Source organism: Rhizomucor pusillus (assembly GCF_041956525.1).
Source record: "Rhizomucor pusillus strain CBS 183.67 unplaced genomic scaffold VTP01scaffold_1, whole genome shotgun sequence".
In the NCBI taxonomy this organism is placed as follows: domain Eukaryota; kingdom Fungi; phylum Mucoromycota; class Mucoromycetes; order Mucorales; family Lichtheimiaceae; genus Rhizomucor; species Rhizomucor pusillus.
This window is the reverse complement of record NW_027192143.1, coordinates 1,061,788-1,087,665: the sequence shown is the minus strand read 5'-3', so window position 1 is coordinate 1,087,665 and position 25,878 is coordinate 1,061,788. Positions and strand designations below refer to the sequence as shown.

General features: G+C 45.6%; 11 protein-coding genes across 11 annotated transcripts; 5 read left to right on the top strand and 6 right to left on the bottom strand.

Moving 5' to 3' along the window:
- Positions 1-43: 43 nt before the first annotated feature.
- VTP01DRAFT_475 (uncharacterized protein) lies at positions 44-7,481 on the bottom strand (the record flags this gene model as incomplete). Its single annotated transcript, XM_069383465.1, has 7 exons — positions 44-1,413; positions 1,481-2,231; positions 2,293-2,438; positions 2,500-5,246; positions 5,306-5,456; positions 5,523-7,223; positions 7,283-7,481. The coding sequence occupies 7 exons, from the start codon at positions 7,479-7,481 to the stop codon at positions 44-46; spliced, it is 7,065 nt and encodes a 2,354-aa protein (XP_069244895.1).
- Positions 7,482-7,858: 377 nt separating this feature from the next.
- VTP01DRAFT_474 (uncharacterized protein) lies at positions 7,859-8,963 on the top strand (the record flags this gene model as incomplete). The annotated part of the gene is made up of 7 exons (XM_069383454.1): positions 7,859-7,915; positions 7,970-8,157; positions 8,217-8,344; positions 8,409-8,494; positions 8,608-8,650; positions 8,712-8,805; positions 8,870-8,963. 7 exons carry the CDS (start codon positions 7,859-7,861, stop codon positions 8,961-8,963), a joined length of 690 nt encoding a protein of 229 aa, XP_069244894.1.
- A 63-nt stretch (positions 8,964-9,026) lies between these two features.
- Positions 9,027-9,569, top strand: VTP01DRAFT_473 (uncharacterized protein; the record flags this gene model as incomplete). Its single annotated transcript, XM_069383443.1, has 2 exons — positions 9,027-9,129; positions 9,190-9,569. 2 exons carry the CDS (start codon positions 9,027-9,029, stop codon positions 9,567-9,569), a joined length of 483 nt encoding a protein of 160 aa, XP_069244893.1.
- Positions 9,570-9,687: 118 nt separating this feature from the next.
- VTP01DRAFT_472 (uncharacterized protein) lies at positions 9,688-10,838 on the top strand (the record flags this gene model as incomplete). The annotated part of the gene is made up of 4 exons (XM_069383432.1): positions 9,688-9,950; positions 10,010-10,067; positions 10,122-10,326; positions 10,402-10,838. The coding sequence occupies 4 exons, from the start codon at positions 9,688-9,690 to the stop codon at positions 10,836-10,838; spliced, it is 963 nt and encodes a 320-aa protein (XP_069244892.1).
- Positions 10,839-11,165: 327 nt separating this feature from the next.
- Positions 11,166-12,230, bottom strand: VTP01DRAFT_471 (uncharacterized protein; the record flags this gene model as incomplete). Its single annotated transcript, XM_069383421.1, has 6 exons — positions 11,166-11,276; positions 11,342-11,436; positions 11,494-11,579; positions 11,643-11,692; positions 11,765-12,011; positions 12,073-12,230. 6 exons carry the CDS (start codon positions 12,228-12,230, stop codon positions 11,166-11,168), a joined length of 747 nt encoding a protein of 248 aa, XP_069244891.1.
- Positions 12,231-13,346: 1,116 nt separating this feature from the next.
- On the bottom strand, positions 13,347-14,480 carry VTP01DRAFT_470 (uncharacterized protein; the record flags this gene model as incomplete). Its single annotated transcript, XM_069383410.1, has 4 exons — positions 13,347-13,489; positions 13,553-13,664; positions 13,728-13,844; positions 13,911-14,480. The coding sequence occupies 4 exons, from the start codon at positions 14,478-14,480 to the stop codon at positions 13,347-13,349; spliced, it is 942 nt and encodes a 313-aa protein (XP_069244890.1).
- Positions 14,481-15,558: 1,078 nt separating this feature from the next.
- Positions 15,559-16,456, bottom strand: VTP01DRAFT_469 (uncharacterized protein; the record flags this gene model as incomplete). Its single annotated transcript, XM_069383398.1, has 6 exons — positions 15,559-15,657; positions 15,716-15,871; positions 15,936-15,946; positions 16,009-16,226; positions 16,287-16,311; positions 16,393-16,456. 6 exons carry the CDS (start codon positions 16,454-16,456, stop codon positions 15,559-15,561), a joined length of 573 nt encoding a protein of 190 aa, XP_069244889.1.
- A 1,122-nt stretch (positions 16,457-17,578) lies between these two features.
- Positions 17,579-18,925, top strand: VTP01DRAFT_468 (uncharacterized protein; the record flags this gene model as incomplete). Its single annotated transcript, XM_069383387.1, has 6 exons — positions 17,579-17,626; positions 17,709-17,726; positions 17,796-17,813; positions 17,981-18,074; positions 18,165-18,549; positions 18,787-18,925. 6 exons carry the CDS (start codon positions 17,579-17,581, stop codon positions 18,923-18,925), a joined length of 702 nt encoding a protein of 233 aa, XP_069244888.1.
- A 63-nt stretch (positions 18,926-18,988) lies between these two features.
- On the bottom strand, positions 18,989-20,290 carry VTP01DRAFT_467 (uncharacterized protein; the record flags this gene model as incomplete). Its single annotated transcript, XM_069383376.1, has 5 exons — positions 18,989-19,153; positions 19,226-19,630; positions 19,695-19,828; positions 19,890-20,117; positions 20,215-20,290. The coding sequence occupies 5 exons, from the start codon at positions 20,288-20,290 to the stop codon at positions 18,989-18,991; spliced, it is 1,008 nt and encodes a 335-aa protein (XP_069244887.1).
- A 474-nt stretch (positions 20,291-20,764) lies between these two features.
- On the bottom strand, positions 20,765-22,318 carry VTP01DRAFT_466 (uncharacterized protein; the record flags this gene model as incomplete). Its single annotated transcript, XM_069383365.1, has 6 exons — positions 20,765-20,865; positions 20,939-21,155; positions 21,227-21,445; positions 21,513-21,639; positions 21,701-21,987; positions 22,070-22,318. 6 exons carry the CDS (start codon positions 22,316-22,318, stop codon positions 20,765-20,767), a joined length of 1,200 nt encoding a protein of 399 aa, XP_069244886.1.
- A 940-nt stretch (positions 22,319-23,258) lies between these two features.
- Positions 23,259-25,843, top strand: VTP01DRAFT_465 (uncharacterized protein; the record flags this gene model as incomplete). Its single annotated transcript, XM_069383354.1, has 5 exons — positions 23,259-23,449; positions 23,521-23,608; positions 23,674-25,164; positions 25,233-25,608; positions 25,662-25,843. The coding sequence occupies 5 exons, from the start codon at positions 23,259-23,261 to the stop codon at positions 25,841-25,843; spliced, it is 2,328 nt and encodes a 775-aa protein (XP_069244885.1).
- Positions 25,844-25,878: the final 35 nt, after the last annotated feature.

Here is a 25,878-nt window from a genome sequence, read left to right as displayed (position 1 = left end):
GAGTGTAAACCTCAATACACTTTTATTTTTAATTTACAAACAACTAAGCAAAATTATCATCAATATCGGCCTCGGTGACCGCTTCTGTCTCGCTGCTGAAGTTCATAAAGTGAGCAGCACGGTGTGATTCGTGGTAGAATTCCTTGGGTACGTCCAAAACGAGTCGATAACCCATGTTGGCGTTGAACTGAGCACCCATAAAGTTGTAGTTCCAAATTTCGGATGGCACCATGAAGAAACCAAGGAATCGATCGGACAATAGTATTTGGACCTTCTCAGCGTGTGTGGGGAGATAACCTTGAGGGTTGCTACCCGTGTCCATATTGCTCTTGCCCCATTCAAAGCCGCCTGGAGTCAGCTTATAGGCTGTAAGAGAGCAAGAACCAGGAGTGAAAGAGCATGTCAGCGTGATAGTCTTTTCACCATCCCAGGACTTGTGGTTGGCAAGTAACTTGGCGTGAGTGGTAACGTCTTGAGGAGAGATGTTCATTAATTCTTGCGGCTGTGTGTGAATCCAGCCAAGAGGTTCGAGGTCAGAAAGGTATTCGTGATCAGGCAAGTTGTTGGGTAAATGAACAGTCTGGTGAGTGCCCCACTGGGGTGGAATGACGATACATCGGATTTCCTTGACGTTAGGAGCATCTGGAGGACTAACACCATAAAGCAAGCCAGCAACTTGGGTGCGCAAGTCGGAAATGGTGATGAATCGCTTGAGCATATTCTTTGGCATGACATAGGTGTAAGTATTCTCCTTGATATCGTCCGAGTTGACATAGATGTGGTTGGTACGCAAATGCAAGTTGGTAGCAGAAATGGCTCGGATACGCCACTCTGTCTTGGATGAGAAGGTCTGTGTCTCGTAGTTGCTGGTGGTTGTAACGATCATTTCATCACCATGGATATTGCGTGTCTTGGTGGTAACAGCCGTCAACTGCGACTGCTCCTTAGTCTGCTTCTCGATCTCGGCAATCTGTTGACGCTGCAAAGATGGTGCCTGGATTTCCATACCGAGGATAATATCTCGAATTTCGGATTGCGTGAGTGATGCTACGTTGACATTGTTCTTCTTGCCATAGTCAGCCAAGATGAGATCCTTCAACTGCACTTCGACGCGGGCCCATTCTTCGTCCGTAAGTGTTGGCCAGATATGGTGAGGCTCGGTGATAGTGCTTCGGTCTGGTCGCAGAATCATCTTTGTCTTGTCGTTGTTGACATGGAGAGCACGTAAAATAAGTACAAGACGAGAGAAGGCCGTGTATGAAGAGAAGGAACGAAGCCAGTCATCATACAAGTTGAACAAGCACATCTGTGGTTCGGTAGCCTTCAAGATGAGATCACCAAACTTTTCAACCTTCAAGCAGGCTTGGAAGGGCAGCTGCAATTCGGAACCCTTGATAACGATGTTAGGGAAATCTAGATATCACAATCCTGTTAATCAACTATTCACAACCGCAAATAATATCCATGGTTTGATACATACCTACTAAGTGGACTTCCAATGGATCAAGCATACCCTTTCGGGTTACAATGATCTGTTTCGGTTGTTCTTCAACAGGCAATGAACGGATAAGAGCTGCAACTTCTTCTGCTGTCTTCCATTTTGCCAATTGACCCAGACGCTTCTGACCGGCCCAAACGGAAGTGTGAATAATCTTCAAGAAGAGCTGACCAGTTCTAGGGTTGAAGATGAAAATAGCACCGTTGATAGGTTTCGTCGTCAAGTTGCCTTCGAATGTCTTGTGGATAGTGACGCGATAGACGTTCGTGTCATCTACGAACCAGATGATCTGGTTGCTGAACAATTCGCCATAGTTTGTAGAAGACAAGTATGGTTCGGTGGGTTCTGAAGAGTATAACTGGAGTGCCTTGCGGATACGTTCACGAAGCACGTAAAGAGCAGGATTTGCCTTCATAATCTTGGCCATAGCTTGCTGTACCAATGGCTTCATACCAGGAATCCAGTTACCGTAGGCAGAGTACAGATTATAAGCCAAGTCGATACCCAACATGAGACCGGTTGGTGATGGATAGATACTCATATTGTCAGTCGTGTAATCCAAGAATTTGGCACGAGTGTATCTTTCAATATCGTGAGAGTCGAAATCACCCCAACGGAGCTGAATATCCAACCAGTATTTGGTGGTAGTGGGTCCTTCCATGACGTCCTTGGGATCATTAAGTAGCGATGGTCTTGATACTGGCCATTTGTATGCTGCAAACAGCAAGATATCCTATAATTGCCACCATAAGTCTCCAAACCATTTAATATTCAACGATCAGGTTTATACTTACACTTGCTGACGAGTTCATCTTGTAGGATTTACGCGGATGGATGGTTTCCTTCTGGACAGTTTCAATTTGCAGAGCTTCAAGCTCTCGATCGAAGATCTGACACATATCCATAACGATACTTTCGTGAATCTTCTGCCATAAGTGAGCTATAAAGAAACGAAGTAAGTACTAGTGCTTATTATATAAAAGCGTATAACTTATTCTCACCTCTGAAGATTTGGATAAGAGAAATCTTGAGAGTAGGAATCTTGCCATGCATGAAGATACCGGTCAAATCCAATTGAACCTGGAAACCGACATACACGTTTGCGCGATTTATCGTTGGCGACCACCAAAGAGTGTAACGACGATTTGGAATCTGGTTCAAACCGCTACGCTGGGCATTTGTCAACTTCTTGTAACGCATGCTCTCTTCGAAACCGCTGGCCTTCTCCCAGAAAAGACCCAACCAGGACGAGAAGTAGGTGCCCTTGAAAAGAGTATGCTCCAAGATACCTTCGACACCACCCAAAGCTTGAATCATATCAGTACGATAGTTGTTGAGGTTCCAAAGCTTGCCGTCGTGCCGACTGTGAGTCCAGTAGAAGGGGTTGTTCTTAAGAACTTGATACTGCTTGAAATCTGTACGCACACGCCAGCCCTTGTCGTACGCAAGAGTATGTCTGTCCTTTTGGAAGAGAGTGTTGATTCTCGGAATACCACGGTCCCAGGCGTCTTCCAAATCCTCCAAAGTGAGACGTCTGTTCTGAGCATTTGCTTCTTGACGCTTGAGAGCGTATTCGGCCCAGACACGCTGAGAATCGATAAACTCCGATTCCCAGGACTGGATGTAACGGTACAAATTGGGAATAAGTTGATCTTCATCATGGCTCATACCAGAACGGAAGTGAGTAATACCAGTTTCCGTCTGCTGAGACCATCGTAAATCGGATTGAGGAATCAAAACGTGACCCATAGAAAGCATGCCGAGACCACCCAATTCCTTTGGAGTGTACATGGTCACAGGAGGGAAACGTGAAGGCATCTTGGAGTTGAGACCAATCTTGATACGGGTTTGGATCTTGTTTTCACACTTGACAAGCAAATCAAGCAACTCACGAGTGTGGACAACGGCTTCACGATAATAGGTCATGAGACCAATCAAGGCAGTGTTGTACTTATTGGCAATCTTGCTGAAAGTAGTGCTACCAGAGGCCATCAAGATTTGACGGATACGGTTGTGAAATCGATCCATGGATTCCTGGTCGACACGCAAGTATGCTTGAGCTGTTCGTTCCTTGGTCTGTTCGTTGATCAAGTTCCAAACACCATCCTTCAGCGTAAACTCCTCGGTCATGCTACGGATTTTTGGCAAAATTCGCACATCGAAGCCGCACATGGAGAACAAAAGGTTCGGGTTATCCTTGGAGTAGACGCTGACAAAACTGTCTTCCCATTCAATAGTGGTGAGCGAACGAGGAAGGCGATTCTTGATGTCCCAGAATACAGCACGACCAAGGTTGACATCATGCTTCATGAGACGCATACGGCAGTCTCGGGGCCAGCATTTCTTGTTATTATAGCCGACAATGTTTTCAAAGTTTGGATCAGGATGCTCGGTCAAGTAACGCTGGATAAGATCACGGGCCTCATCAGCAGTGAAGCGGAAGAAGATGTGAATACGATCGATGTAACGAGAGTATAAGCGGATCGGGTGCCGGGTTTCGGTCTGGACATCGCGATATTGCAAAAAGTCGTTCGGCATGTTGTATGGACCTGCCATCTCGCTAGCTCTATGCAGACCCAAAACAAGCAAATCCAGGACAAGACCATAGTACTGGAAGATAAAGGATGCAAACTGAAGACCTCGGATCAAACCGTATGCATTGACGTGATTCATATCCTTGTAGTTGAGCACAACGTTGTTCTTTGCCGTAGCATAATCCGCAAGATTGTGATCCAAAATGAGACGCAATAGACGGCCCAAAAGCGTCAAATCAATCTTCTCGTACACGCGACTGAGCTTGGTTTCGAGCATGACATTGCACTGTCCTTCAGATGTATCCCAGACATCGGTCAAGTTATTGATACCTTGGCACCATTTGTAAACGAGAAGCGGCGGTGGTTCAGAATCGGAAGGTTTGATCCATGCTGGGAAGAGATGTCGCTTGTCGGCTTCATACCAAAGATACTGATCCAGATACGCATCAGTTATCTTTTCAAGAGGTTCGACATCGTAGACCGGGACCAAATGTGAATACAAGTCCATGAATTCAATACCGACTTCCTTGAATGCACGCTGAGTAAGCAACAAGCGTTTGATACGCGAGAGTGCTTCGTGTGGATTATCGTATGCTTGTTCGATGAGACCAAGTTCTTCACGCTGGCTTTGGTTCAAACGTCCTTGTACACTGTAGGCTTCACGAAGACGCTCGAGTGCTAGAATAAGCAACTTGGTATCGTGTTTGTATGAAAGTGGAGGGAAGGGAATCGGAGAGAATTTGCGGCTTTCAAGCCAGTGCACAGTGGAAGTATAGATAGCGACAGCTTCTTCGGCTGTAATGTATGGACCATCCTTGAGATAGTTATGTTGGCGCTCCTGTTCTGCCTTGAGCCACAGACGAGTCAATCGACCCAAGTTCTTGCGACAGACAGTCTTATCGACAGTGGCACCACGTCGAATACGTTCACGGTTATAGTGAGCAACGCTAGTCCACCAGTCTGCCTTGGCTTTGACGTAACGCAGAATCATGTTTTCGATAGGAGTTGGCAAACCAGGTACCTTCCAGGGAATATTGGCTTTCCAAGCACGCCATGCTTCGGACAAGTGCTGCAAAATAGTTCTGGACTTGTTACCCTTGATACCTTCAGGCATAGCATCTGTGATATCGTGTAGCACCGCAGCTCTCAATTCCAGATCGTAGTGAGAATCGATACGCTGCTTGGTCACCGTCTTGGCAATGCCCTTTGAGTGTCTATAAATGAACAGTTTAGCCTTGAGCATCCATAATCAAATATTATTATCGATACATACCTTCCCTCGAACTGACGAGCAAGAAGGTTACCCAACCAACGCTCCAATAGAGGCACGATACCTCGCATGAAGAAAAGCCAGACACGCCAACCGGGAGCCCAGAAGCCTACACCTGGACCTTTACCCACTGGACCGGTGTTGAAGCGGTAATCTAAATGTGATAGTCAGTACATGAAGAAACATCCTTTTTGAAAAAAGAGTAGAGGTAGATACTTACAGATCAAGTGCTTCAAGTCCTTACACATACGGATTTGTCTCATCAAGCGGTATTTGTATCGGTACATACCAGTAAGTTGACCAACGTGGGCAAAAATGTACTGCAGACCGTCAGCCAGCTGGAATGCATCGACGTTACCGAGACGATATTGGACGTGCGAATCGACGATCAACTTGGTCAAGCGAAGAATCTCACGACACAAGTGGAAGGCGTTACCGAAACGAGACTTCTTTCGTTCCTTGGTCGTCAAGGTCTTTACAGGCTTCAAGTTGAAGTTGTAATCAAGGTGAAGATAGTTGAGATTCTTTCGGTGGATCAAAAGGTTCAACATGTTGTAACCTTGGCGACAAACTTGAAGACCAGCTTCCACCCAATCGAGTTGGGTAGTCTGGAAGAACTTCGTCTGCTTGAGACTGCGGAAGAGGTACTTCTTGTTCAAGGCTTTGGGTGGTCGGTGCTTGAGTGCGTTCAAGACATAGCACTTTAGAAGCTTCTGGTACGAAACACGGACTTTGACAGGCTGACCAGGAGGACAGTGCTCCAAATACCAGTTCTTCACCAATGGGACATCTTGAGCACGTCTGGTACGGCCAGAACGCTTGTCAAATGGATGAGGTGCCCAGTACAAGGCGATGGCGTTAGCAGTATTTTCGGTGTACAATTCGGTATCTTCCAGGAACGGAACGACGTCGGTTGGTAGAGTAAAGTCTGGGTCTTCATCTTCATCGCCGAATATTTCGTCTTCATGCTTGCTACCTGCACCTTCCATGGTTCTGGAAGAAATAGGGTTGATGATAGGGTCAAAGTAAAAGGCAGGAAGATCTGGATCTTCGGAGCGGACATATACAACGGTAGGATAGTGGTACCAAGATACTCGAACGCTGCGGGGAAGCGAGTTGTACAAGAATGGGAATGCGATTTTGTATTCTGTGCGGATGGGTTGGCGGATAATGATTTTGTTGATGTCGTTAAATTCATTCCAATCTTCGTCGGCAGTATCAATGTCGCGATACAAAGGCTCGAACCTGGGACCACCAGGAATTGCCATGTTCAAAGCCTTGGCTGTGAAGAAAGATGGCAGATCGAAGAGATAAAAGTAGTTCTGATCGTTAAGATCGGATAAAAGTTGATGTGCCAATCTATACAACGTAGACATGATGGGCAAGTCCAGCTTCCATTTACGGTATGTAGGTCCATTTACGTATTTTGTATCGAGTAGCGGTTTAGGGTCGTAGAACCAATCGTATACTGCGGCATCTTCATCTTCGTCCAATTCCATCTGTATTGCCTCCAAAGGTTCAACATCCATAATATTGTCACCGTAATCGAGTGGAGGTTCTTCATCGTCAAATGGTGGGAATCGCATACGTTTGAAATGTCGTCTGTCACGCTTTTCACGTCGCATCATAATCCACATGGTACCCCATTGTGCTATGTAAACCGGTTCGATAACCCATGGAATTTCGTTCACAAAGGTAATGGCACCAGTAATGTGGTAAAGCACGGATACTTCACGTACTTGCTCCCACGGCATTGGCATGTTCTCCAACAGCTTCAAGACGGCATGTGGGACGTATTTGAGTGCACCGAGGTAAATTCGTTTGTCATGACGGAACTTCTTTGCTGACATATCGCCGTGATCTTTGACGATCTTACGTAAATGTTCAGGAGGCATGTCTACCTTCTCATGCTCGATGAAACCTAATGATGACAGTGATTAGTTGCATATGTAGTCTACTATAGCAGATCAAAGGACTTACCAAACTTTCGCTTTTCACCATAACGTTTATTCTGTAGTTGTTGCCACTTTCTTGCTTTCTCTTGAATCTTTTCTTCATGTGTCTTCTCACGAGGTGGCGGCTGGCCATATGCTTGTTGATATTGCTGGTAATCAGCATATTGTGCGGGAATAGCTCCAGCGTAAGCCGGAAACTCGCCGGGGTTGTTGTAATCAGCCATGATCTGTGACAATCAAGAACTTTTACAACGTTTGGAAGGCGCACGATCCGAGAGCGAAAGGTGACAAGTGCTTCCGACGTCTGCGGCATCGGATAGGATGTCGTCATGGAAACCGCAGTCACCATTTGAACTCAAAATATTGAACACAACTCCGAGAAATATTGAGTGCTTCCGGAATCATGTTTCTCCGGACAGCAAGGGTTGCCTGGTCTTTCTGTCCAGGGATCCCATCTCTTTTTCCTAGTTCTTCCCGATATGGTTTACGTCAACATATGTGCATCGTATCAAGTTTGTAAATGACAACGAATTTCCCAATAAAATTTTAGAAAACTATTGAGGAATGCGAGTCAACACATGACATAGCCAAGATAAAGGAAATGGTAGCAGCTACAATTGACGATATATCGAATGAGTTACACGAACTTAGCATAAAGGTAGTAACGTTCAACTTTAGAGGTTGGAGCTCGTAACATAATTCGTTTGTTTAGATGCACAAGAACCCGGAAGTGGCTATGAAAGAACACAATACGCACAACCTACTGTCAGATTACATGGAGAAAAAAGGATTCAAAGTGATACGTCACGCGTATGACATAGAAACAGCGTTTGTTGCAGAGTACAGTCAAGGTCAGGGTAGACATATTGGCATTTGTTCTGAGCTGGATGCGTGGCCAGGGTAGTTCTTTGCGAATACATGAGAAGTTCCTGCCAGTTACTCAGAAGACAAGTTAATAGTCTGGGTCATGGATGCGGACACAATCTGATCGCCGTCGCAGGCGTTGTTTCCGCGATTGCCCTTAAGCACTTGTTGGAACAGGGCTTAACGTCCGGAAAGGTCGTTCTCTATGGGACGCCTGCAGAAGGTAAGCGATCGCAAGATAGGATTATTATGCTCGATAGGCAGGAATCAATATTACAGAATGGTAGAGCCATTCATCGGGAAAATCCTTCTCTTAAAGAAACGAGCATTTCAAGATAACGTCGATGTCTGCATGATGCTTCATCCGGGGGTGGTTTTTTATTTTTTTTTCATAAGAGTAAAGCATCATTGACCATATTTATGACTCACTATATTACAATGCACAGCACCCAAGATCTACAATATCCATTCATGTTAGCAACCCAGGATTTGACAGTAGAGTTTCTTGGAAAAGCTAGCCACGCCACTCGTAAGTTTTCATTCTTTTGTTTGATGCACATGTATACGTTTATTGATTGCAATATACATAGTTAAGCCATGGCATGGTGTAAATGCTCTAGATGCAGTGATCCAGGGTTGGACAAATATTGGCTTGCTTCGTCAGCAGTTAGAACCGACAGACAGGTGCGTACATAGAAGCCTCCTGTCTTATTGCTAAAAGGTCATTCACACACAAATTGCTATGTAGAGTCCATGGCATCATTACGAACGGCTGCTCGGCTGCAAGAATTGGCGATATTTTTTATACAACTTCAGCTAATAAGATAATGCTATCTCATTAACCGAACGTTATACCTGACTATACATCTGCATTTCTTTATGTTCGAACAGCCAGAGCATCAGACATGAAGCAGTTGATGGAAAAAGTTGAGAACTGCTTCAAAGCGTCGGCTATTGCAACTGGTTGCTCAGTCTCATGCAAATGGCGGGAACTAGGAACTGTTCGAGGTGCGTCTCAGAGAAGATCTATAGTGTAACGAAAAAGCAGCTGACTTGGGTAAATGGTAGATCTCGTGCATAATGAGCCAATGGCTGAATTGTATGCAAAGTACAAACGCGAGCAAGGCGCGCAATTCCCTGAACGTGCTGCACAGCAACTACAGCCTGTGGCTTCGTCAGATATAGGAAACGTGAGTTACACGATGCCCGTTATCCATCCAATGGTGAAAATCGAAGCAAACGGACCGAACCATACCAAGGACTTCGCGTCTGCAACAGGAACGGACGCTGCTCACAAACGTACGTTCGAAGCAACAAAGTGCCTTGTTATGCCAGCCGTGTACGTATTGCTAGATGAAAGATTCTTCCAGGCTGTCAAAGAAGATTACAAGAATAGCGTGCCAGAAAAATATCAGGATGGATTCAGCTCTGACGAGGAGCAGCAATAAATTACGTACTTTGATGGAAAACTTTGTAAATCTTGCTGGGTAAAAGCGGAGAGAGAAAGTGGAAATGAATATCACCCAGAGATGCAGAATTTCGACGCTGACAAGGCTTTTTCTCATCATGGCACCTCTTGTGAAGCTCGAACCTTACTGCCAGACCTTGTCTGACAGCACTGCCGGTCTCGATAGCAGCCAATATACACCTGATGTTGTTCGCCAAGTAGAGGCAGCCACTATTATAGATAACCCTCTGTCCATGGAAGGACTACCAGAAGTATACGTGGAGGAGAAAACAATCACTCGCAAAGATGGTTCGAAAATTGAGCTGACGATAACGAGACCGCTCGACACGGAGAATACTGTGCTTCCGCCTATCGTCTTCTTGTAAGTGGAGCTACCTGGTCCTTACAAAGCTGATCTCTCATGTATCTGCATGGATATAGCCACGGCGGCGGTTGGGTCCTTGGCAGCAAACTGACGCACAGACGCACCGTATATGAAGTAAGCAGAGTAACCTTTACAAATTGGTAAAATAACTCACTCATCGCCTGGAAGTTGACCGTCCGTGCCAGAGCTGCTGTAATCTTTGTGGACTACTCGCTGAGTCCGGAAGTCCGCTTTCCAACAGCTGTGTATGAATGCTTCGACGCAGTTGAGTGGGTAGCAAACCAAGAGAATGCCAAAGAAATCAAAGCCGATCCGACAAAGCTCGTGGTAGCTGGTGACTCTGCAGGTGGAAACCTGGCAACGGTGGTCTGCAGTAAGTAAACATTATGCAACGAATTGTTCCTCTTGCATATGCACAGATCTACCAACATTTGATTTTCGCACCCAGTCCTTGCAAAGCAGCGCGGGTTAGATGTAATCAAGGGACAAGTCTTAATATATCCGGTGACAAATGACAACTTTGAAACCGATTCTTACAAGCAGTTTGCCGAAAATTACTATCTCACACGCAAGTTGATGCTTTGGTTCTTTGATCACTATGTTCCTGACCAGAAGGATCGCCAAAATATTCTCGCGTGCCCATTGAAAGCCAGCATTGACGATTTGCGCGGGCTTCCCCGAGCTCTAGTCATCACGGCTGAAGCGGATGTCCTCCGTGACGAGAGCGAAGATTATGCCCGTAAACTGCTCGAGGCGGGCAACGAGGTTACTGCAGCCCGTTATCTGGGTATCGTTCATGGCATTTTCAATGTAGGGACTATGTCGCCCACCGGCATTGAAATTCTCGATCACGTTGCTGCCTGGTTGCAGAAGAACTGGAAGTAAAAGCATGCTATAATGTGGAATAAAAAGACCCGTTCACGTATTGTGGCAATGCTAGCGGAACAGTTTAATAATGATAAAAGTAAAGACGACAAAAACAAGGTTCTCCCGATATATATATGTACACATGCATTTAGTTATCGTAAAAGTATATACCTGGATATGCATAGCGCGGTATGCTGGTAAATATCTTTGTTGTTTTGTTTCAATCTTTGAACACGTTGGTTTACAAACAACGGATCAACGCTAACCCGTGGGCGGGAGATTGGAGCGTGGCAAAAATGAAGATGGAGGGAAAAGGCGGGAGCAAGGATGTGGGGTCACGACGATTTAGGAAGATTGGATGTCGGTCGGTTTCCGAGTAAAAAATTGCTCGACAAGGTCGGTTGGGGAGGGATCATCGGAAGAGGTGAATGGAGATGCTTGTTTGCAGAAATGAGGCTAGAAAAGGTGATTTTATCTGTCGGGTACTGTTCGATACTACTTTCACATGCTAAGTTGCTTACAAGTGACATTGCGGACCGGGATTTCTTAAGAGGAGGAGCGGCAGCGCTGGATGAAATGCTGTGGAACGCTCTATCGGATGTTGTCATGACAGATTCTGTCAACCTGCGTTAGGCGCGTGGTTCGCTGCACTCTGAAACAAAAGGTGACCTACCAACTGACCGCTCATCCGGCAACGGCGATGTGCTTTTGCGTTCTTTGCGTTCTTCTATGTCAAACATGGATGGCTGTGACGGAGGGCTGAGACATTCCGGTTAAATCAGTCGCCGAGACTTTTGCCTTCTTTTTTCCATTTTCACTCACGTTTGAAAATATGCCGTGCGGTCGGACTTTTGATTCATACGTATGGACAACTGTCAAATGTTGCACGAATGTCGTCAGGGAATGCGAATTGCGGTACATTATCTCGTTCTCTCCATTATTACCTTTACGGTAGAATTAAATTTGCAATGGTCCAAAAGATATCGCCGAGTCGTTACGCCGGATCCAGCATACTCGGAAAGATTAATAGTGAGGTCGCCAATAGAGTGTGTCTCTTTGCCGCCACTTATTTGCTGAAACACCTCGAGTTTGAGTTCGCATGCGCCGAGCATGCTGTGTTTGTCGATAACCAACTGCGCCATAGTGTTGATTGGATGGTTCCAGTAAATGCAATGATCTTTTATAGGTGCTCTTGATATATAGTTCAGTATGGCTGGGGCTCCATGCAGCCGAATGCCGAGTTTAAGCCTACCTTTCTGTTATACCGCTCGAATGCGAAGCATGCTTTATTCTCCACTTGACGTAATAGAGCCCGCTAACCAACGGTACATTTGCGAGATCTCGTATCAGTACACTGATCTCGAAATCAATTCTGCGATGTTTTGAAACGAAAAAGTGTAAAAGTGGCATTAGCAAGAAGCTGATGAGAGCAAAGGAAAGAAAAAGCTAAGTTTGGCTCACGGCAACAGGCCAAGCCTGGTCCACTTGAGACCCAGACAACCGACGAAGACGAGCAGGTATTTTTTTTTTTTTTTTTTCGGGTTCTTCCTCCCACCCCTGTTACTGTCCCGATAGATGCAACAGACAACACTTTTGTGTATGAAAGGTTGTCAGAAGTGTTCCGTTTATTGCCTGCTGATCCATCTGCAAAGTTGATCAGGACCGCAACACAAGCACACATACACATACGCGCCGGGATAACAATCTACTTTCAAAGGTTATGATGTGCATTCCGACGTTGAAAATGCATATGGATTCGGAAATGATTTATATCAGCTTCTTATGAGTATGTATGCAAACCTCCCCTTTTCGAAACAGAAACATTGGATGTTTGTCAAACTGTATGCGGAGGAATATTTGCAAGTAGATGCCCCTAACTGGATCAAGGAGCTAGAACAAATAATAAATAAATAAAATGTAACAGTCGTAGAGAGAGACCAGAAACAGCACAGTTTATTGAGGATCTTTTGATCTTTTGCAATTTGCATACAAGCTTCTGATATATATGATGCGGCAAATATCTTGGCCAATGCAAACGGTGCGTGTATGTGTATGTCTGCGTGTGCAACGCCAAATTAAAAGATTTAGCGTTTATATATGCGTGCGATGCAGGTGCTGATCATCCTGATGAAGTATGCCATCAAGAGCCTTACTGGGCTGCTGCTGACAGGCTATCAAATCCAACTGATGGCCTGAATTGTCTGCGTAGGCTTGCTTCGAAAGTCTTGGAAAGGTATGTCATCTTCGACCAACGTCGCACAAATTATGGACTGCAACTAATCTGCAACTAGTCCCGTGAATACCGTGATCCATCCCAATGGGACTTTTGAAATCTGTACATAGTAGCAAATAATATTCTGTAAATCCACAAAGAACCAACAAATACCCGGTACATGAGAGTATAAAGCAAGAAATGAAACAGTCGATAAGAAGAATTAAGGATAACTCCAAGGACAATGGACGAGAAAGAGAAAGGACAAGACAAGAAAAAAAAAAAGAAAAATCGCAATGGGAGGTATAATGTCATCAACAAGACATGCCAATACGCCGCAGCCGCAATATGCTTCTAACATCTGCCGTAAAGCGCAACGCATCTAACAGGGGTAAAAGGTCCAGTAAGCATTCGTCGTTTGGATTGGAAACCCAGCCTGGCAAAGGTATTCCGTTCTCTATGCGTTGGATTAGGTAAGTCTCAGTTCAAACAACAGGGCAAAGCAGTAGCAGCTACACACCTTCAAATAACTCAAATGCAGCTGTACTGTTATCTACCAGGCAAACCTTGGCTAGATCAGGTTCCGCCAAAGAGATATCTTTGACAAAGTTCCCATTTCGAACGACGCAGGACTAAGAAAATTTCATGTTTAGTTACACGTTTACGAACTCGTGACAGACAGCAACGCTACTCACCTGTCTAAAGTATCGCTGTGATATTACATTATGATCCTGGTCCAGCCAGTCAATCACGGGGTCGGCATACTCAGCAAGAGAGGCTGTAAAGATGACAACCTTGTACCATTGACTAATCTGTGGAGCAGCGGATACTGGATGAATAGATCATTCTTTCAAAGCAAAAGTTAAGTGTTGCCTCACCGTTTTTAGGAAGAAATCGACGTGCGGCCGTTTGTAGACTTCATACAATAGACTCTGCTTATCGTCCTGCACTTCTATTTTCTTCCGTTTTATAGAATTGCTGACAGGTTGCTTGGATGCGAAGGAGCCCAGTCTGACGGAATGGACGAGAGTTTCATCTAAATCGAGTACGAGGGTTTTCCCTTTGTAGTACTGCAAAGCGGCTGACACTTTTGGGTCTTTGGGGATGGACTGGGATTTTCGCTTTGCAGTGCGTGTTGGGGGTGAATTATTGTAAGAGGCGGTAACAACTTTGGCGGGCTCAACACGCCGTTGACGCAAATGTAAGAATGAACAAATATACTCGTAAGCAAGCGCAATATACTGAAATAAATGCGACAGAAACAGTCTGCCTCGCCTTCGCCTAATCGACGGCAACGGAGAAGTGGTCGCAGCTGCTGCTGTAGACGAAGTGCCGACGACTGGCGGTGCCGCCGGGGAGGACATGGAAGCGGTGAGTGGAGTTGTAGGATTGGCTGCAGTGCTGCTGGCTAGAGCGTCAACTGAAGAAGGCGCCAAGAGGGAAAGCATCAAATGAGAAGCTTGTCAGACGACAATGTAAGAATGTAAACGGAAAGAAAGAAAATGCTCCCAACGTTTGTGGGATTGGCCCTGCCAAAAGAGGATTTCGGTCCGCTGCACCGCCGGGGTGGGGATTGAGGAGGAAGAAAAGCGTGGCGGGGAAACGCTGCGTGAGTGGGTTTGGGGTAGACGAACAGTTTCTCAGCTCGACTCCAACAAGCTTGGAACGTTTTCTATCTTACGACTTGTTTAGCACAGCGCACACACTGGTGAAAAAGCAAATAAATCCATCTGCTTAGCAAGGAGCGATTGCTGCACCTACCGACAATGCAGTGTGACATGGAAATTACAAACAACATTTATTTGGAAGAAGGTATTCTTCCTAGAGATACTGGACGGAAGTCTTTAACATTAGAAATATCAACGACTTCGTAACGGCGACATTATATGTCCAGATATCCTCTTTCAACACATGCACCAAAAGATCTTTTCTATCTATCGGCAAATCACTGCTACAGGATTATTTTTATTCCCATTAACTTTCCGCGCTAGGATGCTGTTCTTTCTACTTATTAAATCCCGGTATTGTAGCAGTACAATTGCATTGACGCAGCGAATGCAGTGACACAATATAACAGTCTCAGTGGCCGTCGTCGTATATATATATGACAGAGTTGAAGCTAATGAGAGTATTATGTATTCTTCAGCAATCTTAAATCCCTCGAAAGAATCCTTTCAATTTGACGTTAATTCTCCCAGGTCTATGATGGACCGGATGTATCGTATTACTCAAGTGCATTGATGCAGATATCGCCAGCGGGGAAGTTTCTTCTATACTTGAAAAGGAAGCTTTGCCATCCTTAGCCCGAGCGGAGTAATTGGAAACGGTAACCGGTGCCAAATTACGTGCGAAATCTAAAGAGCAAGGTATTGTGCACTTGTGCAGCAAAAAGCAGAAGAAGATCTGGTACATGTATTGCTCAATGATGAGTGTGGTGAGGAGAAGGAGAGAATGAGATATATAGAGAGAGGGAAAGCCGGAAAGGATGACAACTTGAGGCGGACGAGGTGTGAGGGGAGTATGAATCTAAACTAAACCATCATAAAGATTCAGCGCCTGTACAATGGTTGGATCATTCTTTGATCCTTCTTTGAATTCTTCCATGGTCAAACGCCCATCCTTGTCCTATTTATTGTCATATAAATACGTTGCCATGTCCCAACCGCCTATGTAAAATGCTTACTTTATCCATCATGTCAAAGATCTTGTTCACCCGTTTCTCTGGAGTATCCTCGTCCGGAGGCAGCTTGACCATACTGCCGACCATTTTGTAGATGGCTTCCACGATACGCAGCATCTCGTCGTGCGATATGTAGCCGTCATTGTCAATATCATACAGCTGGTTTGATTGGTGCTAAGTATTCCGATGCAGACAAGAGTTTCTTTTGCAGATCAAGGTTTACCTGGAATGCCCCTAAATGTAAACATCATTAGTAAATATAATCCAGCGCACGGGCGGGCTGCAACCCAACCTACAATATAATTTCTCGTCAGGACCTCCGCGACTTGTTACTGACAAGGCGCAGATAAATTCTTTAAAGTCAATCGTCCCGTTTTTGTCGCCGTCAAAAACGTTGAATACATAATCGGCAAAACGCGAAGGATCGCCGAACGGGAAGAACTGTTTATAGATCTTTTGAAACTCGGTCTTGTCTAGCTGCCCAGAAGGACAATCCTTTAAGAACCCCTTGTACCTTCAAGTCTTCGCTGTCAATGTATTTTCTTGGCTCGCATAGCCTACCCACTCCTTTTACCATTGTTGTAATTCCTTCTTGTCGACTGTCGAGGAATAAGAACCAGTGTACAAGATTAGCGCTACGATGGATGCAGTGAGCCTAATCTAGATTCTGTCTGCCTTACAGTATGTACATTTCTGCAGGTCGCTGAGCTGCTCGGGGCTCAGTTTACTTTGAGCTTTGCCCATGACGTAGCGATCAGTTGAAAGAAGGAAAAGAGACCGACGAACAGGAGGAGCGGGCGAGGCTCGACTTCCCATTCTGGAACTCTCACATTCAGTCACGGATGCACAAGTTCAGCCCGAGCCGTCGTGCTGTATATATATGGTGGTAAGATCTAATTATCAGCTTAACTGAGTAATAATGTTATCGATCGTCGTCGCTGCTGTCTATTGCATAACCACCTTTCGAGCTAGGATGGTCGGAAGATATTATTGATGCGTGTTGCATGCAAACTCGATCAGTACCACCGCCACTTGTGTGTACTTGCATTCTCAGCAAAACACATGTATTTTGGCTCCTGCTGGCGCTACTGCTGCTGCTGCTGTAACTACTTGGCCTAATTTGTCTTGTATTTTGCATGATCCAAGGAATGACACAGGGCGGCACATCACATATTATTAATTGAGACAAATTGCAATAGCTCCCAGCTTTAGCCTTTTGTTTGGTAGTTGCCATGGAGCATGTATTTTTTTTGGGTGGCCACAACGGCAGAAGGAAGAATATGTGTAACAGGTTATTTGTTTTACTCGGTTGTCGGATGGGAAGAAGGGTGAAGGGGATTAGAAGAGAGGAGGGTGGGTGGGTGCTTGTGTAGCCCAATCAAAGCTTGTCTTGGGGGGGGGGCCAGCAAAGGCAGGCAAATTTGAGCTGAAGCTGAGCTGAAGCTGTTCTTTTCGTTCTCCCCAAAGGCGTCGCTCTACGCTCCTTTCCCTCAGCTCTTTCATTTTAAACGGTATGCTGCTCTCACGCAGCGCATAATTTGAAACAATGCGAGCACCATCAGCCATTAATGACCATGATTTTGTGATTGCCTCGCGCAATCAGCCAGGCGGAGGTGCTCGTTTTTGTCTCGAGTTATGTGGCAGTGCGCTTTTGTTTTCCAAACGAGAAACCAACGAATATACATACTAACGCGATGCTTTACACTGTTCGATTGCAGAAACTAAAAGAGTACTTATCGAAAGGCGATATACCATCATCATTTTTCTTTTTCTTTTCACTGTAGCCTTCATAATACGACTTTCCTTGTAATTACCCGTATCTATCTTAGACGACGCTGTCGCAAACAAACCTAGATTTCCGGCAAGATGATGCTCTATAAACTCGTTGTACTTGGAGATGGAGGTGTCGGCAAGGTGAGATCAACAATTTTTTCGTGGTTCGCCATGTGGGTTTTGACATTTTTATTTTTTCCTCTTTCCTTTTTCCAACCCATAGACTGCCTTGACTATTCAGGTAAGTGTCCTCGTCTTTTGAAAAATTCAAATACCGTGCCCTAACGCATCTATTCTCGTTATCTCATAGCTTTGTCTCAATCACTTTGTTGGTAAGTAACCATCTACATCTCAACCAAGCGAATTCCCACATTAAATCACGCATCTGCACTTTGCCCATAATGCTGATGCAATTTAAACAGAGGCAAGTAACATTTATCCAACCATCTCTCTCCTTTTCGTAGAACAATAAGGTTAATTTCTATCTCCGTTTAGACTTATGACCCTACGATTGAAGACTCATACCGTAAACAAGTCGTGATTGACGACCAACCATGCATTTTGGAAGTGTTGGATACTGCTGGTCAGGGTAAGCATCTCAATCCAATGTCAAAATATATTCCAAAAAAAGTTACGTCGCTCACGTTTGCGCATAAAAAAAATATTTATATTCCTGTAGAGGAATACACTGCATTGAGAGACCAATGGATAAGAGATGGCGAAGGATTCTTGCTTGTATATTCCATCACATCCCGCTCGACCTTTGAACGCATCGAGCGTTTCAGAGACCAGATCTTCCGTGTCAAGGATGTAGACAACGTGCCAATGATGTTGGTCGGCAACAAGTGCGACAAGGTCACCGATCGTGAGGTCACTCGCGAGGAAGGATACGCTATGGCCAAGCGTCTCGGATGCGACTTTATCGAGACTTCTGCCAAGACTTGCGTTAACGTCGAGCGTTCTTTCTACCAGGTCGTCAAGATTATCCGTGCACAACGCGAGGGACTGAACACTAGCCCGAAAAACAAGTCCAAAAAGGAAAAGAGGAGCAAATGCTTAATCTTGTAAATCCTGTATGCTTTCCTCCCGCTTTTATATCGCTTTTTATTAGTCATTTTCTTCCTTTCTTTTTCTTCTTTCATTTCTTAACATTCCTCTCTTTCTTTTCTTCTTTTCCTTTTACCATCTTACCCTATCTATCTATTAAAGCCTCCTTCAAAATCAATCCCTATGCAATCTTTTTTGTCTCTTGATAAAGAAGAATTATAATTAATCACTTTTTTCGGTTAAGAAACAGGGAGAGAAAAACCAAATATGATCGACAGGAAAAGATATATCTGGCAATGGCACAGAGAAAGAGGAGGAGGAAGAAGAAAAACGGGGGACAGATTTAACAGACACAAAGGGAAGAATAGAAAGAAAAAGGAAAAGAAAAGTTAAGGAAGAAATATTAGATGGTAAGGAACGAGGAGTAAGGGGAATCATGAGCCAAAGCAGGAATGCTCACGTTGCAAGCACCAGATTTTTGACATTTTTTGGCGTGTTGTTATCGTTGAGGTGCTTTGAATTGTATCTGAGTGCTGACATTAGGTTGGATGCACTGGACTCTTCAGGGATATTATACACATTCAGATTGGCGGTCTGGATCATTTTCACAGAGTTTTTGATCTAGCAAACAGTCAGTCAGACTGGGAGTCGCATTCCGAGTCGAGGAGAGAGAAAGAGAGAGGAAGCACTTACATTGATAGGCGAATTCTTTGAAAAGGCACCGTTGGGATCAATGTGGTCGTACAGGATGATGGACACCACCATGACCTTGAGACAAAATCCTACGATTTCAGGGCGCAGCGTCCGTTTCTTGCTGACAGTCTGGAAACAGGCGCCCCACAAAGTCGCCAAGCAATCGCTTACGCTGCGTTGCAAACGGTTGTTTTTAACGTATTCGGTCGTCGTATCAATTACGCATTTCAGCATTGGTGTTGGGTACGCAATGAACAGTGAAATACGGTTGGCTAGGTCATCCTCTACCATGGCACTTCGCAGATCGGACACGTTCTCGTCTGCCATGGAATTGCGGCCATATCGACCTCGTTGAAGCATGCGTCGGTAATATGAAAAGTCGTTTTGCAGCGTTGGGCTTCGCATCTATTTCATTCTGTTAGTTTACTTTTGCAAAGCAAACATGTCTACATTTTCTACTTTCTCCCACCTTCAAGTGATCAAACTCGAACACGAAATCCAGTATGTCCGCAAACAGTCGCGTGAGTGCTTGCAGCCGCTCGAGGTTTTTACTAACATCACCGCCTTGGCATAGAACAGACAGAAGTTTGGGGACTCCTGTACCTATTCAATATATATTTGGTTTAGAGCTGCTGTTTACTTAATCTTTGTACATATCGTTTACCTAGATCGGTAGAGTACTTGTAGAAATCCCGCAGCATGTCGACAGTTGGTAACACTGCCTGATATGCATTATCCTCGTTCTCTTGAGTTGGGTTCGCAATGGCTGTTCGAACAAGTGTCGATGCTGATTCATAACCCCGTAGCTTTTCGAGCAGTGACGGGCCCGGTTGGACAAGTAGCGCTGACAGCTCGTTGTATAACTGACATTCCTCAGGCGACGGCGTAATATCTGGGTTTTGAATTTAAGCAAGATCAGTACCACTGCAACCCTTTTAGCTCGGTTTGAGGTTGCCCTCGGTGTTATTAATCTGTATGACTCTACTTACTGTCTACATCAAAACCCAATTCTGGTACTACCATTTCTTCCTGTCGCATGGTAAGACTGGATAGTAGCTGTCCCATGGCTGGTTATATTGGCTACGCAAGGGACGTTAAAAAAAGGAACGTGCTACCCGCAGCGGGCTTTCTCGTCCTCTAAACCCCCAAAAGGCAGACTTACTGTTTTGGCAAGCAGGTGAAAGACTGGAGATGAAAGTAAGAGACGAGAATGAGAATGGAGATGTTACAGAGATGCAATTCTTAAAGGAAAGGAAAGGGTGGAAAGAATCTGAATCTTTCCAAGCAGAGTGTGCGCCAGAGATGGAGCGAAACAGGAAGGATGTTGTCGAAAGGGAAACAGGACGCTCAATTCATTTAGCCCTGTGTCACCATTGTGAATCTCCTTTCATGAAGTCAACCAAATCGACATGCGCGCACCCACTCCAAGCACACGTATTTACGGAATGAGTGATTAAGGATGAAAGCAAGGAACCACTTTGTCCGGCTCTCATCATACATTTTTATATATGTATATTTATTTATTTATAAATCTAGTTTTTACTGGGCTACTTCAGCCTTGATCTTGATGCCGTTTTCGTACTTTGGCTGGTTGGGGTTATCAGAGCCTTGTTCAAAGTTTGGAGGTTTGGGAACAAGACCTAAAAATGGGAAATTAAAAATCGTATTTCCATCGCGCAAAGCTGCCGATCTAAAAAAAAATTCGATCGTTACCCAGAAGCTCAAACATCTTTTGATCATCAGTAAATTCGTTGTTAGGAGTCGTCAAGAGCTTGTCACCAGTGAAAATGGAGTTGGCACCGGCCATGAAACACATGGCTTGCTCAGCGACAGAGAATCGGACGCGACCAGCAGACAAACGAACCATGGATTTTGGCATGACAATACGCGCAGTGGCAATCATGCGGACCATCTCGAATACAGAAACGGGCTAGAACAAAAGCATCGGTAAGCTATCACATTGTAGACATTTCCTGTTATCTTTTTTTTTTTCGTATATACCTGTTGGTTCTCCAAAGGAGTGCCCTTGACAGCCAACAATGCGTTCACGGGCACACTTTCAGGGTGCTGGGGAAGAGTAGATAAGGTGTGGAGGAGACCAACACGGTCCTCTTCTTGCTCGCCAAGACCAATGATACCGCCAGAGCATACAGAAATACCAGCCTCCTGTGCATGACTAATTGTCTGCAATCGCTCGTCGTACGAACGGGTTGTGATGATCTAGGCTCTCTCCCTCAGTTTCCCTTTATACTACCCCTTTCTTGACTATCAAGCATTGCTACGTTACCTTGGGGTAGAACTCCCGCGAAGTGTCAAGGTTGTGGTTGTACGCGGTCAAGCCTGCTTCCTTGAGCTGCTTTGCTTGTTCCTCGTTCAGCATACCAAGAGTGCAGCAGACTTCCATGCCCATGCCGCTGTATCACATTCGTCAATAACTTTCCAGACGTATCTCCCATCCTTTTTGCGCCTTCCTACCGGATAGCCTTGACATAGCTCAAAATCTTTTTAAAGTTGGATTTACGACCTGCCAGATCTCTCCAGGCTGCGCCCATACAGAAACGTGTGCTACCGGCCTCTTTAGCGCGCTGGGCAGCCTCGAGGACCGCACCTGTGTCAAGCATTTTTTGGGCTGCAACGGACGTCTTGTACCGCGAGGACTGGGGGCAGTATTTGCAGTCTTCGGTGCATCCACCGGTTTTGATGGACAAGAGCGTGCACTGCTGTACTTCGCGTGCGTTGAAGTTCTCTCGGTGTACTTTTGCCTGCAGAGAGCGCGTACGTCATCAGCTCAGGGCGATACTGTAAAAGGCAGAGAGCGAGAACTTTTCTTTGACGATGACTTACGCCATAGTACATGAGATCCATAAATGGTGAGTCATAGATGGCTTGAATCTCTTCACGGGTCCAATCGTTTCTCAACGGACCGCTGGCATGGATAGCAGCAGCTGACAAGGCAGGACCGGCTGTCGTAGAGGCAGCTGCTGCAGCTGTGGAAGATGTGGATTGCACGGATGCGAGCCGGGTAGGCGTGGCGGTGCTGTACAGGCGCCTTACTGAACGCAATGGTTGTGTGGCGAGACGGACGGCTGACATGGCTTTTTTTTTTGATGCAGATGTGCGGGAAGGAAAAGAAAAAAGAAAGGATGAGTTTTGGGGATCAGCTTGAAACCCAAAAAATTGCTCGCTGTACACCAAACACCGCGCCCATGCTCCGGCGTTCCTAGATCTCTTCTACCCGTGCGAAAAACAAACGTAGAATCATATGCAAATGTAACCTACACGCGTCGGCTTCATGCCATGTTCCCGCTGCTAACATTCACTGCCACGTCACAGCGCCCCCGCGCTTTTCGGCTCGTTTGAATTGGCACGGAAAATTTCTCCTGGTTAGATATCGCCACAAGTAATCATGCACGATCATCTGGGCGCACAGTTATCTCTGCTGATGTGCAGAGATCATCGTTTAACCGAATAAGGCGGCTTAGTAATGCACAATCCTTTGCTAAATTACTTGATCGTTACTATCTACTTCTGATGCTAAGTACAACTTTGTCTCGGATCTTTTCTGGGGATTCAATGCCCAGAACTGTTCAAATGATCAACTTGAGTGAGATGGCAGGATTGCTCGTTCGAATAAAGATTATTTTGATAAGAGTCCATTAGAATGGTGGAAACTGTAGAGATCACAGCAGTGCGTAAGGTTTTTGTAGACTCTCGTTTTTGGCGTTTTTCTAGAAATTCGACAGGCAGTTCAAAATGTGAATCAAATGAACAAAAAAAAAACCAGAAAAAATCGAGACAAACATTCTAAAACGGTTGCCATGGAGCAAACCCCAAATCGACAGCGCTGACGACATGATCAGATCTTCTTCAGTTTCTTGGGGAACCTGCATACGCCATTTACGCAGAATCCTTTTTTTGGCGAGAGAAAAAAAATGGATTTGGATGAGTCAACTTCGCCCAGAAACCCAGAGACCCTCTTTTTTTCATAAAATGGCGACCTCGACGGACTCTCTTTCGGAAGGACGGAAGAAAGATGCCTGCGAGATTCCACCCGACAAAGGCATTCCAGGCATACCAGATCTTTGCAGCAAACACGAATGTCGGCAAGACGATTTTTGCGACCGGCTTGTGTCGCGCCGCGTCAATCGTCGCCAAAGAGAAGAATCGCGAGGTATACTACCTAAAACCTGTGCAAACAGGATATCCTGTTGACAGCGACGAAAGGTTCGTAAAACATGCAAGCGCGAATTAAACTCACATGAGGCCCTGAAAAATAATTTCGCGCGTGGAAACAGACATGTAAAGACCTATGCACTGGACGTCCACACCGAGACTTTGTACACGTATCCTGACCCTGTTAGTCCCCACATTGCAACCGACAAGGTACGTAGCTCGAGAACAATAGTTGGGGAGATGGGCATGGAAGAATAATTTTCCCCGTCCGATAGCCTCCGCTTGATGCAGAGGTCTTGTCCAACGTCAAAGCCAAGTTTCTCGACTATGTCCACCAGAGCAGACGCGTCAACGGCGCATATGCTTTCTTGGAAACCGCAGGCGGAATTTACAGCCCTGTTCAGTCAGGCACTCCTCAAGCCGACTTTTACAGGCCTTTGCGGCTTCCATCTGTGCTTATCGGCGATGGCAACCTGGGTGGTATTTCCACTACCATGACTTCGTATGAGTCGCTGCTGATCCGCGGTTACGATATTCCAAGCATCCTGCTTTTCCACACTGACAGATACCGTAACCATGAAATGATTGCTCGTCAGTTAGAGAAGGACAACGTGCTCGTCTGCAACGCGCCTGCTCCGCCTGCTCCTCTCCAGGATCCTGTCAAAGAGCAAGCGTCTATGGCGAAGTATTACGAACAGCTTGATGAATATTTGTTGCCGGTGATCAAACATCTGGACCTGAAGCATCAAGAAAGATTTGAGCGTCTGGAACACATGCAACAAAAATCGCGTGATATCTTCTGGTGGCCATTTACGCAGCACGCAACTGTCAAGGAAACCACAGTGATTGACTCTGCCTATCAGGACTATTTTGTGACGTACTCGCGCAACAAGGAGACCGGCGAGCTTGTTCCTAATGAAATGTTTGACAGCTGTGCTAGCTGGTGGACGCAGGGCTTGGGTCACGCCAACCCAAGGCTTGCACTGGCTGCAGCGCGTGCTGCTGGTCGGTACGGTCATGTCATGTTCCCTGAAACGTCCAACGAGCCTGCTCTCTCGCTGGCTGAGAAGGTGCTCGCCAAAGATAAATGGGCACAGCGCGTCTTTTTCTCGGACAATGGCAGTACAGCCCTGGAGGTTGCACTCAAGATGGCCATGAAGGCAACGGCAACCCGGTACAACTGGGCGCACGGTAGTCCCGTTGAAGTGCTCGGTATTGAAGGAGGTTATCACGGTGATACGATCGGCGCTATGGACGCCTGCCCACCCAATGTTTACAATGAGCAAGTCCAGTGGTATCAGCCTCGCGGCCATTGGTTGAAACCTCCATCCGTGCATATTTCAAAGGGACAAGTCTTTGTCAAGCTTCCCGAAGAAATCAAGGCATCCAAACGCCAGTTCAATTACGATACGCTCAATATCGTTTATTCTGTTGACAAACGAGGCCACGAGCGCGATACCGAGCTATCGAGCATCTATCGGGATTACATCCGTCAAGAGCTCAAGACTCTTCAGGCACAAAAGCGGAACATTGGTGCTTTGTTAATGGAACCTGTTATTATGGGTGCTGGCGGCATGATCTTCGTTGACCCATTGTTCCAGAGAGTCTTGGTGGACACGGTGCGGGAGGAAGGCGCAGAGTTGCTTGGATACAAATCCGCAGAGAAGAATCCAGAAGGTTGGCAAGGTCTCCCGGTGATCTTTGATGAAGTGTTTGCCGGATGGTACAGACTTGGCCGTCGGTCGGCTGCGGACTTTTTGGGAGTGGTAAGGGCATAAAATAATTGATTAAGAGACATATACAAATCAGATCTTAACATCTTCCCGCTCCTCAGACACCCGACATCGTTGGTTATGCCAAGACTTTGACGGGAGGACTGATTCCACTTGCATTGACTGTCACAAAGGAATCTATATTTAAGATTTTCCTGTCCGGTAACAAGCCTGATTGCTTGCTTCACGGCCATTCGTACACTGCACATCCTATGGGATGCTCCGTCGCTGGTGAAACGATCGATGAGCTCGATAGTATGGCTAAATTGGATGTACCGACCGCGTGGACACCTTACCGCCAAGACTGGGAGGACACGGCAGTCTGGTCCATGTGGAGACGTGACACTGTAAATAAGCTGTCTCACCTTCCCCAAGTTGAAAGTGTCATGGCTCTCGGTTCCGTTCTAGCAATCGAGCTACGCGACGATCAAAGCAAGGGTAAGTACACATCCGTCTCGATTCCTTACGCAATATGCTCACGATATTGCCAGGCTACGGTTCCTTTGTTTCCCAGTCGATCATCCAAAAGATGCGTTACAGCGATTTTGATGCAGGCATCAATTTGTTTGCTCGGCCACTCGGCAACATTATTTACCTCATGACTTCCCAAATCACGACCCCTGATCGCGTCCGAAAATGCGAGGAGATTTTGTTTGAATGTCTCAAGCAATGATCCCGATTTAGCTATAGTTTTCTTTTCTTTCAGGT